At 36.3% G+C, this 17,913-nt stretch overlaps 1 protein-coding gene across 2 annotated transcripts; it reads left to right on the forward strand.

Annotated features, from left to right (window-relative positions):
* Positions 1-8,690: 8,690 nt before the first annotated feature.
* LOC141605059 (folylpolyglutamate synthase-like) lies at positions 8,691-17,833 on the forward strand. Of its 2 annotated transcripts, none has more exons than XM_074423694.1 (16): positions 8,691-8,856; positions 9,017-9,162; positions 9,303-9,368; positions 10,122-10,231; positions 10,816-10,876; positions 11,312-11,395; positions 11,532-11,588; positions 11,668-11,728; positions 13,984-14,030; positions 14,134-14,211; positions 15,129-15,284; positions 15,378-15,650; positions 16,173-16,251; positions 16,445-16,597; positions 16,972-17,132; positions 17,297-17,833. In XM_074423694.1, the coding sequence occupies exons 1-16, from the start codon at positions 8,847-8,849 to the stop codon at positions 17,354-17,356; spliced, it is 1,602 nt and encodes a 533-aa protein (XP_074279795.1). In that variant the 5' UTR covers positions 8,691-8,846; the 3' UTR covers positions 17,357-17,833. The 2 variants fall into 2 exon arrangements, with proteins under 2 accessions (XP_074279795.1, XP_074279791.1); XM_074423690.1 differs by having other exon boundaries at positions 8,715-8,856; positions 15,129-15,293.
* The last annotated feature ends 80 nt before the right edge of the window (positions 17,834-17,913 follow it).

Below are 17,913 nucleotides of genomic sequence, written 5' to 3' on the forward strand. Positions count from 1 at the left end.
AAGAAAGGAAGCAGGAACTGCGGCAGCCTCACGAAGAGGCGCAGCAGACACTGCGCTCCTTCGAAGAGGCGCAGCAGTTGCTGCGTCCTTTCTCGACGGTTATCTTCTGGTAATCCGTAAAAAGGGTTTTAAACGAGGTTTTAGAAATCGGTTTTAATAAGTATTTTCGACATAAATCTTACATTAATGATACAAAAAAGTAAATAACAATAAATAAAAGAAGGATTTACACTCTCAGACTTACATGTTTGACGAAACGAGATGAACTAAGTTTATGATTAGTGATGCTCGACTCGAATGTAACGAAAGTGCCCTCGTAGGAGGAAAACGATTAAGATTAATTAAGTTGATTAGTTGTGGAGTTGGTCAAATTGGTCGGTCATGCAAACGAGGCTGGTACTCAGAAGGATCCGAGCTTACATGGTCGAATGTTCAAGCACGTAGACGCCAAAAAGTAAGAACGTGGTCTAGAATGCAAAGGAAGAAGAGAAGGGCGGACACTCGCGTGAGAAATATGAGGAGCGAAGGCTCCTATTTATACTAATCACGTGAAGGTATAGGGTTTTCGGAGAGACTTTGGAAGTGAATCTCGAAAAGATATGAAAAAGATACGAAAAATACGCAGAAAAGAACCTGGGAAGAGGCGCAGCATGCACTGCGTCTCTTGGAGGAGGCGCAGCACCTGCTGCGTCTGTTCCCAGGTGGTTTCCTCCTGCGGAAGAAAGATTTCCGTGTTTGGTTTATGGAATAACGGGATAATCTTATTTTCCTTAATATTTTGTATGAATATTACGGGAAATTGTTTACCAAAGATTAAAAGATTGTGAAATATTTATAAAATATGGAATAGAAATTTCCGGAACATTCCAGAACATTCTGACTCGGGATTTAACGGTTATCAGAAAATGAAGACGGTTTTAGGCCCGGACTCCAAATGTACTCTAATTACTGTCAAAACGACCGTATCGGCGCGTAGATGACAACTAAGAGGTAGACATAAATGTTTGAGAAATCACTTGACGATAAACTTACAAACTGTCACAAATCGTTCCGCGTACCAAACATGCGGCCTAATCATCACCGGGTGGTTTGCGGGAGGTGCAGAAATGAGGTGTCTACAAGACCGCAAGGTACGTAAGACAAGGAATGGTGAAACCGTCTTACTCAAGGTGCTTTGGTCTAATCATAATGTGGAAGAGGCCACATGGGAACCCAAGGAGGCTATGCGAGAACGTTTTCCTAACCTTTTTTATCAGGTATGTCTGGTTACGGTGACGTAACCGTTGTCTTTTTAGGGGAGTAGGAGATGGTCGCATGTTTGTTTTTGAGTTAGTTTGAGTCGGGTTAATGATGTTCTGTGTTAGTTTAGCTAGTGTTAGGTGTTTGTGTTACTTGATGTGATTTTTGTGAGTTCTGTCGGTCTGGTTTCATGTTTATAGTGTGAACTTCGGGGACGAAGTTCTTTTTAAGGAGGGAAGACTGTAATACTACGGATTTCCTAAGCCCGTACTCGGCCGAGTATGGCCTACTCGACCGAGTAAGGGACATGGTGTATTCTGGGTGGCTCACTGCCCAGGAATACTCGGCTGAGTATGTAGAGTACTCGACCGAGTTGAGCGTACTCGGTCGAGTATACTCAGTACTCGACCGAGTATCCGGTCTGATGGGTGTTTTTTCGCGGTTTGATTTGGAGATGATTAGAATTATATAAACGCGTTAATCAGTTTCTAATTACACTTTTACAAAACCTAAACACTCAACGACGCTCTAATCCTCTCGAAATCTATCCCTAGTGTGTGTGTGATCGTTAACAAGGTCTTTCATCTTGAGTCCTATCGTCGGTAAGTTCTTGTTTTACCCTATATCCTTTGGTTAATCTTTAGGGTTGGATTAATGGTGAATTGGGGGAAAATAGGGGTTTTTGCATATGGTGATTGTTGTTTATGTGATTGTGTTAGGTGGAGACTTCGTAGAGGAGCCGTTCTAGATTGCCTTTTTGTATCTCTTGCTGTTGTGCTAAGGTAGGGTTTCCCTACTCAGTTCCTGTTTAATTGATTTGAGATTATGTTCTATTGTGTACGATTGTTTGTCTGCTGATCATTGTTGGAGTGTTGGTGTAGTGTTGGTGTGGTGTTGGTGTTGGTGTTATGATGATTATGGTGGAGTCACTTGCGGGAGTGGCTTCAAACCCTAGTTCGCCCCCCGTGGAACCCGCCACGGGAGGGGATGTGCACATTAAGGGACTAGATATCGCTCGTTGATGAGCGGGGCTTAGGTGGGGATTGGCTGCGTCCCCCACTGGCGGCGAGGATTACCTGTTGCGATGGGTAATCTGGCAGGGCTACACACTTCTGTGTGTAGTCGGTTACTGTGTGAGATCGGGAGACCGGAGGAGGGTGATGATCAGCTGGTTACCTTTTTGTACTTGTCTTGCGTTGATTATTCATTAACTGACCCTGTTTTTGTTTTATAAATCTGTGGTGATCTATTTGGGGATGGTGAGCAGATTGTGACAGGTGATGTCGTTCTTTAACTATGGGGCAGTTATGGGGAGTTATCACTCGAGTCTAGCTTCCGCCGCCAAGAGATTTAGTTTGCATTCTTGAGAGTTGTTAGACTTTTCACATTCGCACTTTGGTTTTGGTTTTGGAGAACATGTAAACTTTAATCTTTTATACTTTAATAAATGTGTTTGGATTGTTAACTTTGGTATACTAACCTCGGGCAACCGAGATGGTAACAGCCTTTCATGCTGGGGTAGTTCTTGGTAAGGTACCTTGGTATGAGGGGTGTTACAAACCATTTCTAATCTGCCAATTGTGTGATGACTACTTTGCACGGTCCACGATTTCTACAAACATGATGGACCGCTTCCCTTTCTATTCCCATACATTGAGTTTATTTCCGCTTGGGATTTTACTAATTTGGGGCACCGCGCCCGGTAGGGCGCGGAGCAACGACTAGTGTAGACAAATATAAGAGTTTGATAGAAGATGAATAAGAATAAAATCTTATTGTTTACGGGTGTTACAATTAAATCTAGTATTTATTATATAACTTTGGATCTCATAACTAAAAATAAAAGAAATGAGACTAAAAATTTACGGGTGTTACAAGTAAATCTAGTACTTATTATATAAGAGACTTTAAATGTAACGTTACGTAATGTTAATTTTTCATGTTAATTTTTCAAGTTTTAACAATTTTTAAAGGGGGAGAAAAAGCGATAAAATGGTCAATATTAATGGAACCTCTTACTTATTATAATGATATAATTAATTAAATTTTATTTTATTTGAAAAGAAAGAAATATATGTTCCAATAAAACATTACTCCGTATATGTAATTCATATGATGACGTGATTTCAAATTATCACTAAACTAATTCATTGTATTAACAAAGTGTTTTCTACCATATTCATCCCATATATTTATTTATCTTTTAATTTATTTGAAAGAGATATTTTAATCCTATGTAAACAAATGATTAAACATAGGATGTAAATATTAAAGTTGTATAACCTTTTTTCCATCATAATTATAACTAAGTTGCAACCTAGGTATAGCACAGATACTTCTCCTAATCAGTCGTCCTGTGTCCGACACCGTGTCGGACACCGACACTCCTCGAACACACACCGAAACGTGTCGGACACCTATAAATCTGTGTCTAACTTTCTACATTTATTTGGGCACGTGTCCGACACGTATCCATGGTATTTGGGCGTGTCCGACGCGTGTCCATGACATTTGGACATCATTTAGGGTGAATGATGTTCTTTAAACGAGAAATGAGCTGTCAAAAGAGATTGATTAGAAGATGCGTTTGGATGGTAAATGAAAATGAGTTATAATCAAGGGCAAATTTTACCTTCACTTATTTAAATTTAATATCAAATAATTTTTAAAAAATAAAATCGAACGTTTATAATTATAAAATATACTCCCTTCTATTCAAGATAAAACTCCCTATTTCCATTTCCGTCTATTCACAATAACTTCCCTATTTCCTTTTTTGGTAAGTGTTTGTGTGGTCTAAGTTTAATTGTATGGTGGGGTAGTGTATTTGTGTGGTTCAAATTTATTTATATGGTGGGGTAGTGTGTTTTCTTAATTTTTGTGTCAAAATGAAATGGGAGGTTTATTGTGAATAGGAGGGAGTATATTTTATTAAATTTAAATAACGTGTCCCGTGTCCTAAATTTTATAGAATGTCGTGTCACGTGTTCGTATCTGTTTTGGTGTTACCTAGGTTGCAACGCATAGGTTTTCAACCTTTAATGAGTAAGGCCCTGTTCTTTTCGGCTGAAAGGAGCTGAATTGAACTTAATGGAGCCGAGTTGAAGTGAACTTAATTGAATGGAACTGAGCTAAATTGAATAGAGCTTATTTGTGAAGAGATGAGTTGAATCATATATCATATCATATATTATACTAAAGCAACAACCGCCAGCCCCGTTGGTCGCCACGTGTCACAACTCCTTCAAACGCCACGTGTCATTCTCTATTAAAAAAAAAATTAAAATTGAGTATTTGTTAGCATTATCTAATTAAGGCTACAAAATACAATATTTCAAAAGTGGTAGTTGCCAAGAATATTACTTCATACTCCGTACGAATTACAATTAATTAAGGAAGTGATTTGAATCATATATTATACTAAAGCAACAACCGCCAGCCCCGTTGGTCGCCACGTGTCACAACTCCTTCAAACGCCACGTGTCATTCTCTATTAAAAAAAAAATTAAAATTGAGTATTTGTTAGCATTATCTAATTAAGGCTACAAAATACAATATTTCAAAAGTGGTAGTTGCCAAGAATATTACTTCATACTCCGTACGAATTACAATTAATTAAGGAAGTGATTTGAATACCCCATAAATTCAGGGGTGAATATTGGAATCAAATTTTATTCTTTTTTTATTTAAAGATGATTTTGCCAACGTATCCCTATGATTTTTATCGTTTTTTACTTCCAAATGCATTAAAGTTTGTTTATACGGAGTACTATATTACAAAAAATATAAATCTTTACGTTTTAGTTATAAAGCATGACAAATGAGTCGTCCCCGATTGTCGTTGAGTCGATAAAATATATTGTAGCTTCTGATTTGTTCTTGACTTCTTCTAAATCAATAAACGATTTTTGAAATAAAGTTTTACCTGATTAGTCCTTTAACATATTGTCATAACTAACATCTTAAAAGTAGTTTATTTTAATTTAGGAACTGCATAAATGATAAATGATAATATCGGTTAACACATAGGAGTAATTAGCATAATTTTAGGTGACATATTAAATTGATATTCATTCCTTAATTGATAGAATTCAAAAATAACATACCCAATTATTGAACGTATTCAAACATAAATGGTAGATATTTTTAGAAAAGATTTCAAAAAAGTAACAACATATATAAATATTAACCCCTAATAATTAAAACCAGAGTATAATATTCAGTATATTCACACAAATAATTTTATTGGTGGTCTTCTAATTGATTGTGAGTTTAATGTTTCTCAATTCTCATATATAAATAACACTTTGCTCTTTCTTAGTTTGCCTATATTAGTTCATCTATTTTCTCTATATGACATTGCCCGATCTATTCGATTATCAATTTATGTTTTGGTGTTGTTCTTTATTTAATTTCATGTATGAATTTCTTCTGACTTATTTGGTCTTGCTTAGGATTGTAGTACATTTATATTTCTTTGCGTAAGAGGTTATACTAACTACGGAGTACTTTTTATTGAACATTTTTATCAATAGATTTCTTAATCTTTTTATTGCATTGATTGCAAATTGTTTGAGATGGCGTCAAGCTATAAAGGTAGCTCATATGTATTAACAGTCGAAACGCCCTTTGGTAATTTAGTTGAGTACTTTTGCTCCACATTGTACGAAACAAAATGGTAAAGCAGGTTTGTTGGTAAGTAAATCTACACACATTAGTTAAAAATTTTAGTCAAATGTTTACCCTCTTTCTCATTATGTATGTGACTGACAAATAGGTTTAGATTTTTTTATTTTATTGAATTGCTACACATTTCCAACATATAATTGAGTTCATATGGAGTAATCGAATAAAAACCGAGTAGCTTGAGGAGTAATTTTGTTGAATAGACTTAGATTCCTAGATAAAGTTACCAAATCGAAATATTCTCATGCACACTTTGCCTAAGCAGCACTCCGTAATTATTATATAATACGACCGTTTTCTATAAAAACGCCTAATTTATTTATAGTAGTAAATGAGTTGTTTTTTTATATAAAAGGACCATTTTAGTGTCTTATAGTATAAGATCGTCATGTTCCGTGATTTTGGTCGATTAAGAATTCTGAAAATTTGTACCCCTCTCACACATTTACATACTCACAACCTAATACGATAAAAGATTTTCGAAAAATATATGTGCAAATTGTAACTTGCATCACATCCATTCATCACTAATGAGACGAAATAAATGGATCATATTAAAAGTGAATTATTTATCAACTACTTATTCATCTATTTATTTTATTTTTGTATGTTTGATTAAAATACTACTCGCATATATTTAGTAAACGTATGAAAATGCAATAAATAGAGAAAGTACCGTTTAAATCCAACAAAAATATAGAATTTTATTTCATCTCATATTATATAAAGTGAAATAATTTTGGGTACATGGTTAATGTGTATTTCAACTAAATATTTAGATCGAAATGTCGATTAATTTATTATGGAGTAGTTATAACCTGTAATTAGCTGTTTTTTGTTTTAAAAAAAAAAGATCAAGCTAGGTGCTTAACGAATGATGGGTAATGCAACTTCACTTGACTCATCGTCAATTTATACCCGCTTTTTATCCATTTTTATATTTTTTATATGTTTTTTATCTATTCCATTTAATTTGGTGGATATATATATTTAGCAAGCACATGTAAAACTGACATCCCTAATTAAAACTAATCTATATAGAAGATAAGTTAATCTCTTTAATAACACCAAAAAACTACTATGAATTGGTTTGATATGGTGGTGTAATACATTTGATCTTTAATTTATTATTATCTTTTAAAACGAAAACAAATTCACTTATTGAAACTTCAAATGGGTTACACAAATTAGGCTATTTTGAGATTTTTGGATGAGTTTATGGTTTGATTTGAGAGTGTGGTGAGGGTTTTTTAACGGGGTGGAGGAAATTATGATATCAACGACAGAAGAGGAATATATGTGGCATCTTACAGTAATGGTGGAGGTTAAATATGGCATCATGCAGTAATGGTAGAGGTAGAATATGGCAGTACAATGTGGATCGATAAGGCAGGGGCGAAGGCAGTAGGTGGCAAAGGGTAGCAGTCGCTACCCCGAAAAAAAAAATTAGTTTTGACGATTATATTTGCTACCCCAAATCTGCGCATTAAGGAATAATAACACTTAAAAGCATAGAAAACATCAACATGGGAGTGGTGCGACGGTTAATACAAGTGGTACTCCATCTTGTAGTCTTGGGTTCAAAACCTTGCAACGGCCAAAACGCTCGTAATTCTTTTTTTTTCCAACAATTCAATAAGTAGTTCGTGACCATTAATAAATTTGTTAATTATTGCAGTTTTTTTTCCAAATTAGTTACGTCCATTATATTGTGTACTAGGGAGTAGAGACTTGTTTTAAATTTTTCCGTATTTGTTATAATGGTTAAAATTTTCTAAATCGCAAAGTATCAAAGTGTACCGAAAATAAAATGAAGATAAGTTGTCGAATTAAAATGTGAAAATTTTAAGTTATTACAATAGTAATGGTTTCACATTTTTTTTTTATATCACAAAGCTATATAATCAAAATTATAGTCGCAAATAAAATTACGATAAATTGTGAATTATAAAGCGAGGATTTTAAGTTAGTATCGACTATCGAGTGTTCATTTGATTGTTGATTGTGCGTTTACAATTTGAATTTTTATATGTTGCAACACATTTTTTTCAGGAGTCCTATTTTTTCTAAGAAAAATTATACACTTAATATTTTCGCTACCCCACACTTTTAATCCTGGCTTCGCCTGTTGTGGTAGGGCGGGTCGGATGAACGTTATAGATGGTAAATTATTGATAAGCAAATAAGAGTATTTCGGTAAACACTTTTCTTTCCCCTACTTACTTTAATATTTTCCGTAAATAAGCAGTTGTATTCGAGTTTATGTATTAAGCTTTTTATTAAGAAGAAATTTAGATTTGTTGTAAAAATTATGAATTTTGATGTAAAGTTTTCGAGCTCCTTCACATAAATGTGATATGGTTAAGAAAGTACAATGTAACTAAGAAACAATAAACATGTAAGTTGTTATATTTTCACATAAATTTATCTTCGAGGTGATACGAGATTGTGACGGTCGACTCTATATTATTAAATCATTGCGACTTTGAGCTGTTTCGAGCTATAGGTTGCGGATCAAGTTGTACGGGTTCAGACCTTGATAAAACGGGTCGGTCAAGCAATGTAAAGTTTTGATCGATCTACTTATGTAATTATGTCATAAATGTTCATAACTAATTTGATATTACTTATAATGCAATTTTCAAAATCGCGCGTGCGACACGAGTTCAAAAACTAGTTAAAATGAAAGAAACTCAACTGAACTGAATTAAATAGGGCTGAACAAAAATAAAACGAACTAAATTAAGCCATAAATTTCACAAATAAGGACACAAGATAGAAAACAGAAAACTAAGAATATCCGAAGAATTTTTTATACAAAGAAGGTCGCGTATGAAACCCTCCACCAACCTTTCTCAAAAATCAAGTCACCATCTCTCACTCCCCTCAACAAAAATCTCATACACTCAACATCATTCATTATGTCAAAAGGTAACATTTCTTTCCAATTTTATTAATATTTTCTAATTTAATCTATCAATTTCATTCATGGACAAGTTCAATTCTTCATAAAACATGCATAAATCATAGAAACACTGCAACTTTTCATCTGGGTTACTCTCAAAATTCATTTTTTTTTACTATTGTATAGATGGTTCGAATGAATTGGGTGACGAAACGACGTCGTCTCGTTATGAAGTAGCGATGAATGCACTTTCGTCATTGATAACTACCCGCACGCGTGCTGAGAAGAGTAACAGTGGTGATCGTTTTGATCTGCTTTATGATTATGTTCAGGTCACTTTTACTTTTAGACTATGCTTTCTTATTTTACTTTTAGAGTAGTAGAGGTTATTCACCCCCACTAACTTCAAATGTTGGTTCCGCCACTGTTAAATGTCGATGACTATGGAAGCTAATACTTGGGATATTCGCAGATATTGGAATTGGAAGAACCAATATCAAAGTTGAAGGTCATTCATGTCGCAGGTACCAAAGGAAAGGTATTTTCTTCAATTCATCTTGTCTTTCATTTTAATTAGAAGAATATTTGTTCCAATTAATAGCCTGGTTATTGAAGTTGAGAAAATAAACTTGGGTTGTCCTATGATCTAGTCAATGTGATATCCTTGTCAAATGCAGTTTTGTCATTTAAGATTACTAATCTTTCATTATTAAGCTTTATACTATAAGTATATATTGTCTCTAATGGCGGAGCCAGGATTTACATTTAGGGGGGGCGAACAAATATAATGGCATAACTTAAACATCAAAAAAATTCGGAAATATTAACTAAAACTTTCGAATTTTTCCTTGGCCCGTGGGGGCGAGCGCCCCTGCTAGCCCCCCTATTATTTGATTTCCGTGGCTGAGTGATGTTTACTTTGACCATTATTTCGTAAAATTTGCCATATTAAATTTTTTAAAACAGTTATTTGCATAATGTGATTCTAAGAAAAAAGTTTCAATTAGTGTATATCGTGAGGAACTATTGGTCAAAGTTGACTTTGATTTCCCTCCGCAGTCAAATGAGAATGATATAAATGGGATGAACGGAGTACATAATAAGACATTAAGATCTAGTTTTGATCACTTTATTATTTTGGAATCATTCTCAACGTATAAAAACATAGTTGGACTTTGGGGTGGGTTGGAAGGCACAAAGTTCATTATCAGTGAATTGCTCGGTGCATAGCTGAGTAGGAATTAACTTGAAGAATGAGATGTGAAGTTGTGTTAATGGGTTTTATGCACAGGGTTCAACTTGCGTTTTTGCAGAGTCTATATTACGTAACTGCGGCTTCAGTACTGGGCTATTTACATCCCCCCATCTCATTGACGTGCGGGAAAGATTTCGTCTAAACGGGTGAGCTGTACTTATGTTAAGTCAAGAACTCTTTGTTGCAGTGTTCATAGAGCTAGTCTTTGCTTTGTCTTAGCCTAGTGGGTAAGATAGAGGTATGGTGGACAATAGGTCCAAGGTTCGAATCCCCCCGCCCCCGATACTGTATTGCTCCGGCGATTCATTCGACAATAAAAAATATCTAAAACTTATTATTTAATGTCTTTCTATCATGTCTCTTGTTTGAGTTCTTATGTCTCTTAAGCTGTATTTTGGAGAAAAAGATCAGTCCTTTTGCTACTACACCTGGTTTTTAAGGTTCTGCTTGTGTTGCGCCAAATGGTTTATAGAAGAGCCATGTTCTTCTAGAGAAAAGAGGAAACTTGTAACTCTGTATTGGATAGTGATTTGCCATCTCCATTTGCGCTCCTTTGCCTCTCTTACTGCCGGTCGAAATATTTAGGTTGTCTCATCTACTGCAGTACTATATATCATAATGGAGAAAATGGAGTCAACTAGAAAAATAACAAGTGATCGTTGTCAAATCTGCTTATTGGTAATAATATTTTAGGTGCATTTTTTCAGTTAAGGCTTTTTCTCTTTTGCAGTACCGATATTTGTGAAGAAAAGTTTTTGGCCTACTTCTGGTGGTGTTATGATACGCTGAAGGTATGATTTTACTTCTTTTTATATCGTATCGTGAGTATTAGATATAGTCTTAGTTTTGGTCTTGGTCTTATTTCTAGTATTGCGAAGTCTAATTTTTTTTTTGTACCTAAACTTTTATGATGGTTTTCCTTTCGTTACTTGATGAAAACGCAAATTTTGCACAAAGATGTATAGTATACTAGTATATACCAACTATTACCTTTCATAGTCAATCGGCGGGCAGGAAGCACACCAGCAGCGTGCGTTCCAACATCAGAAACAATAAAAACTAGATTTTATCATTTCATAAATATGTGTCAGAGTTTCAGAGATGCCAGAGTATCAAAAGCATATGTATGCCCTGTGTTTCATGAGAATTATTTCGTCTCAAATCTGCCATAGATGTAATTGTTGTTTTTTCCTTGATAAATGTTTTTGCTTGATTCCTCTTTGCAGGAGAAAGTCACTGATGATATACCTATGCCTACTTACTTTCGCTTCCTTGCTCTGCTTGCCTTCAAGATATTTTCTGCTGAGCAGGTTATTGATTAGCATTATCTCGTTATCTTTTCATTATTGTTTCAGCATCTCTCTTCTTTTAGTCTGCTGTTTTGGTATCATTCTTTCATTGACGGATAATCAAACGTTGTTAAGCTATAGTTAAAGTTCCCAACAGGTTGATGTAGCTATAATGGAAGTCGGGTTGGGAGGAAAATATGATGCAACTAATGTGGTGCGTTCTACATCTCATCTAAGATTATGTAGTACTTTCGTGTGTGCTTTACATAATTGTACGTCTTCTCACTTTTCAGGTTAAAGCACCAGTTGTTTGCGGTATATCCTCCCTTGGGTATGATCATATGGAAATCCTCGGTTAGTGATCTATCTTTATTGTTAAGTTATACGGAGTAATTCATGAAGTTTAAATGTGAAGCTTACGTCGGCTTCTTGCATAAGTTTAATTGATTGGCATGTAGCCATGTACTGAGATTTTAGACTAATTTCTTACAATTAAAAGCATTTCCTTGTTTTTGATTAGCATACCTGAAGTACTCTATTAGTAATTTATAACTATTCTTGATATGGCCCTCGTGCACTGCACGATATATAGAAGTTTACTTTTTAGTTAACTACTTATAGATTTTAAATTGTCAACCCATTAATTTTTCACATGTCTCATTTTTGTATTTTGATTTGAGAAAATAATTTGAAATTGCAAACAGTGAACCGAGCGAGCTGGTCAAACGGTGGGGTTGTGCTGAATTATACTTCGTACTCACTAAAGTTGTTATACTGTGTAAGTGTCTAAATAAAATAGAGCAATCTCACAAAAATGGGTACTGAAACTACTAATCTCTATGCCTCTACAGCTTATTTACGTTTTGTTTTGAGCCGTCTTTGGGGTCCATATTTACGTTAAACTACAAGTTTTACGACGTATTGTCCGTCCCAAACACAATTTGCGACGAACGCCAACGGATAGCTCGTCAATAACTGGTCAAGTCAAAATCAATGAAAGTCGTGTCAACAAGATCTTGCGACGAACACACTATATTGTCCGTCTCCAAGGTCAAGGTCCTTGCCGACTGCAACGGTTGTCCATCGTAGAGAGCCGTTAACTGAGCAGAATGCGTAGATTTTGTTCCTTCCATTTGCATTTATAAAGCCTCCATAAAACAAATAGTACAGTCCCAACATTGTCGACCGCATTCAAAGCAGGAAGCAAAACAATTCCAACGAACGTCGTTCAGATTCAAAGCGGGACTCAAGAACAAATTAAAGAAAGAACACAGTTGAAAGACAAGAGCAGTCCAAAGTTTATACAATTAATAACTTCAAAGTTTATACAAATATTAACTGCAATGTTTTCATTACTTCAACAAATATAGAGTTCAAGCTAAGGCTCACTCAGCGGCGCAATACGCGATTGCCGTCGTCCGAGAAGTTGTCTCGGCGGTGAGAGTGAGGAGTGGGGCTGAGAGTGCATGCATCGTCAAATGTCCACCAAAGCTCCTTTGTCAGCCTAGCCTTCAACGCTTGTCAATTTCCTGCTAGTTTTGGAGTTGACTTATTTGCTCCTCGAGCTGCACATTTTTCGTTGCGTGCTAAGCAACTATGGTAGGAGCGTAGGACGACTGACCATACCGATTTGTACTGCTAGGGGGCTGAATAGCTCGGCCATTCTGCTGAGACCAACAACTCGGTGTTCTCTATTGAAGCCCCCTGTTCTTTTTCCCTAAATATGTGAATAAAAAACAGTGGGAGTATTTTTGTTTTTGCCACAAAGCTTATGATATCATTTTGCATGTTTTCTCAAATTATTTTATGAAAACATTTTATTTCTTCATTTATATACTTATCCTTTTAGGGGTTTACATGTAAGAGAGAGGGAATCACATCCGCCTTCAACCCAACAACCTAAATAACCACCACGCAGGCAGGTGAGGGAAAGAGCGTGCCGGCGAGTAAAGGGCAGGGGAGCTACTGCTGGTGGTGCTGGTTGTGGATGTTGGTGGGTTTTCATGGTAGGGATGGTGTTCTTATGGTGGTGGTTGGGTTCTCATGGTGTTATCATTCTCTATTGTATTCTAAATCAAACAAGCCTTTTAATCAATGGAAATTCAGTTCCTTTCCCCCTATTTCCCTTTTTATCCCCTTTCCATGGTGCAAACCATATGCCCCCGTAGAGTGTGTTTGGATTGAGGGATTTGGAGGGAAAGGAAAGGGAGGGAGAGTAAGGGATTTCGATCCTTTGTTTGGATAGTAAATAAGGGGGGAGGGAAATGGAGGGGGAAGCATTCATTTTCCATCCTCCAAGCAAATCAAAATCTCTCCACAATAGGAAAGATTTGGAAGGAAATTGTATCCAAACACCTACACCCTATTCCCCCTCTCTTTCCCTTCCCTCCTTCTCCCTCCCCTCCCTTTCCCTCCATTTTTGTTATCTAAACACACCCAGTATAATCTACTTCAAGCTGACTTTTCGTTGGCTGCAAAAGGCTGCCTGCATTCTGCTCCATAGATGATACCATGTCGATTTGTAGCTTCTTTGCATGATACGTTTATGTCATTGCATATAATCTATTTTATCATGTTGCCTAATGAGTTCATTTATTGTATTTGCTTAGGAAACACTCTTGGTCAAATTGCTGATGAAAAATCTGGGATTCTTAAGGTGTACTTATAATTACTTTTTCTTGTAATAATACATATTTCTTAGGATAAACATGTTAATTTCAATCAGGCTATTTACTTCTTATTCTGCATAATTGTTTCAGGAAGGTATTCCTGCATTTACTGTCCCACAGCCTGAGGAAGCTATGTGTGTACTCAAACAGAATGGCTCTAAATTGAACGTGAGTTCCCTAGATGTATAGGATTCTTTAAGACTACTTTTATATTATTATTTTGCTTTTCCGAATCTTTTAAATTCTGATAGAAGTGACATACTGTCGATGTTTTTTAATTTGTCAAAATGCTAGTGGTTGAGAATTGGGATTGTTCAGCACATAATGCAAACTTTAGTAACCATGTCATGTACAATGAATGGGAACTTTAGGGTGTGTTTGGATTGAGTGATTTGGAGGGAAAAGAAAGGGAGGGAGGGTAGGGGATTTAAAATCCCTTGTTTGGATAGCAAATAAGGGCGGAGGGAAATGGAGGGGGAGAGATTTGGAGGGATCCATTTTCACTTCTCCAAGACAAATCAAAATCTCTCCACAATAGGCAAGATTTGGGAGGAAATTGTATCCAAACACCCACTCCCCATATGCCCTCCCCTTCCCTTACCTACCTTTCTCTTCCCTCCTTCCCCCTCCCCTCCCTTTCCCTCCACTTTCGCTATCCAAACACACCCTTAGTGTATAGTTATACGGCTTATAACTCATTCTTCATTCTAGTGCAACAAGTATAAGAGATTTTGCATTTTGGTATCTATTACTACCTGCTTTGGCTTTATTCTTGCACGCCATAAGCTCTCAATCGAATTAAGATTCGCTATGCTTGGATTTCAAAATGATGGAATAAAGCCTCCCTAAACTATGTGCACTTATTAGACTGTAAGTATTGTCGTAGATGCAAATCATGATGCAATTTTCATTCATTCAAAAAACTCTCTGTTAGAGGGTTACGTCTACCTAGCCTGCTTATATCTGATCCCCTCCCTTCTCTTACCCCACCATAGCCAAGAGGTGGTCTATCTCTCCCTCTCTCTTATTCGTTTCAAAAAAGAGAAACCGTTGTGATCATCAATTGACCAGAAAAAGATTTGCAGGTAAATCTTCAGTTAGCATCACCATTGGATCCTCACTTGCTAAATGGTTCGCGACTCGGTCTCGATGGAGAACATCAGTTGGTAAATGCAGGTCTTGCTGTGGCATTGTGCTCTTCATGGCTTCAGAGGACTGGACATGTTGATATTCCTTGCCATGTAAGCGTGGTACATGTCATTGAATAGTTGGTTCAATATCCATATTTGTTCTTACCTTGTATGTTAATTTAGTCTTTTCTCATGTTTTGCTAGAGTTCATTGAGCGAACAGTTCATTAAAGGGCTTACATCCGCTAGTTTTCAAGGGCGTGCTCAAATTGTTGCCGATCAATATATTGTTGCTGAAGGTTCTGAAAATCTGGTGTTTTATCTGGATGGAGCCCACAGTCCTGAAAGTATGGAAGTGTGTGCAAAATGGTTTTCCCACGCAATAAAAGAGGATGAGCAACAAGTGACTTCAATCGACAATGGAGTTATTTCAAGTCTGTCTCTGGAATCAGCAAGTGGTTTTCGCCATTCAACTCAGGTATCTGAGAATTGTTTTATTGTTGTTCGCAATGTCGTCGGTCAGAAATCATTATTGAGTAGTTAACTTAGAAGGGTATTTCAAGGGTATTCTTGGTTTCTAGGTCATGATGTAATAAAGCAAAAATGGTCATTAATTGGCTGCACTTCTTCTGTCTATGGAGCAGCAGCCATTCAATGCATTTATTGACACTTGCACAATTTGACAATATTTATTATGGGTCATTCTGAAATAACCTCTATGTATTCTTAATAATTGTGTTGTTTAGACTTTGGATCGTATAATTAGATTGCCGGAGCTAGTATATCATAAATATCCCCATCCATGTTTGTAACTTTGTAAGTATTTCGCTTAGCAAGTACCATCATATCTTTCTTGTCGGGTCATGACACTTATATTTAGCTATGCTCAAATTTGTACATGAGCTTTAAGAAACGTTATTCATACTTATTGCTTGCAAGATATTCCAGCAAATGAAACCCCCTAAATTATTTGACTAATTAGCTATCAATGGATGTGCAGATATTGCTCTTCAATTGTATGTCAGTTAGGGATCCTCAGTTGCTTCTGCCGCGGTTAATGCAAACATGCGCAAGCTACGGTAAGTCGCTACATGGGTTGCCTGTGTATATAGTTTACTTACATATTATCAGGTATTCAGGTTTACAATTTTGGTGAGACCTGATAGTGAAAACTGTTCATCTTCCGATTGAATCTAGGACTTAAATACTAGAAAATGCGTGCGTTTTTCTTTTTGTATTCCAGTGTCTTACTTGACTTTGTTTGATGATCAGGAGTGCACTTTCAGCAGGCGCTTTTTGTTCCTAATGTATCTGTATATAACAAGGTCAGCAGTAAGGCACCTGAACAACTGGATAACCAGGTTGATGTATCATGGCAATTGACTCTGCAGAGAGTCTGGGAAAGTCTTGTCAAAGGTGAAAAAGGTATGATCATATTCAGGACTAGAGTTGTCGATTTCTCGTTCCTTTGGACATCGAGGCAGTATTTTCTTCATAGGTGCTGAGTAGGGATGGCGATGAGCCTGGTGTTGACAAGATTGTGTGAGGGACAAAATTCAGATTTGTGAGCGACAACCTAGATGTAGATCCGACATGATCTGCAGTTTCTAAAATTCTCAGATCTACATCTGTTAGTATTGTGCATTTGTGCTCAATGGATCCTTAAAAATTTGTCTATTTTCGCTGTTCTAGATCTGGATGATGAGATCCAAATGCATATCCTCCCCATCAACATCTGATCTTAATTCTTAAAACTGAAAAGAAATTTTCTCACCACAACTAGTATTTTCAAATGATAGATGGACATGCCAAGGGTGCAGAGATCAGTTCTGAAGAAATTAGAGACGAAATGCAAAAGGGTACAATAAGCGGCACAAACAGCATGGTTTTCCCTACCCTACCCCTAGCTATCAAATGGCTGAGAGACAATGTCCGACAAAATCAGTCTGTTAGGGTTCAGGTAAATCATATCGTACATATTACATATCTTCTTCAGCTTCAACGATTTATCCCCTTGTTTGAGAACCAACATTTCAATTTGCAAAGCTAGAGAAATAAGTTGAACTTCTGCTGTGCACTTTCTGATTGTTAGAACCTGACATCAAGTTTGATTGAATTTTTTAGGTTCTGGTGACGGGTTCCCTGCATTTGATTGGTGATGTTTTAAGATTAATAAGGAAATAGTACGCGTCTTGACAATCCTTGCATATTGCAATGACCGAGAAATTGTAACGAGTCTCGAGGGTTTGATATATTGAAGTTACAATTTTGAGCCGTCATACATGAGCAGCTGAACAAGCTGGGCAGAAAGAGCTAACCTCTGGATGTCTCCAAATAGCTTGTTATATACCATAGTGATTGGTTTCAAGGAAAGCGAGCCCTCAACTTTGATACTAATGTTTTTGGTTGAGAAATTTGTGTTTCTTGGTCCAACTGTTTTCAAACAGGCCAACGAGAACAAAAAGAAAGCAAGATTTCTGGTAGGGATAATTTGTTGTACTAGTCTGTTCTGATTTGTCCCTTCAGATGTGCACTCATGTGCTGATACAAAATTTTTGACTTTAATTTCTTAGATTACAGCTGAAAAGACTTTTTCAAAAGGTCAAAACAAACAGATTGATGCAAGAAAGAGTATAAACATGCCACATTGTTGTCGAGCTACTGATATCTTACAACATAGTTGCTCTTTTCCCAACGTAGTAGAAGCTGAAAAAAGACACCTTAAATAAACACTAGTTTTG

This window comes from Silene latifolia, chromosome 1, assembly GCF_048544455.1.
Source record: "Silene latifolia isolate original U9 population chromosome 1, ASM4854445v1, whole genome shotgun sequence".
Lineage (NCBI taxonomy): Eukaryota > Viridiplantae > Streptophyta > Magnoliopsida > Caryophyllales > Caryophyllaceae > Silene > Silene latifolia.

Bases quoted from the DNA above. Each gene is read 5' to 3' on its own strand.
- LOC141605059 (XM_074423690.1), top strand. The intron at 9,163-9,302 runs GTCACTTTTACT...GGATATTCGCAG, and splicing joins TGCTTTATGATTATGTTCAG to ATATTGGAATTGGAAGAACC. The intron at 10,232-10,815 runs GTGAGCTGTACT...TCTCTTTTGCAG, and splicing joins GAAAGATTTCGTCTAAACGG to TACCGATATTTGTGAAGAAA.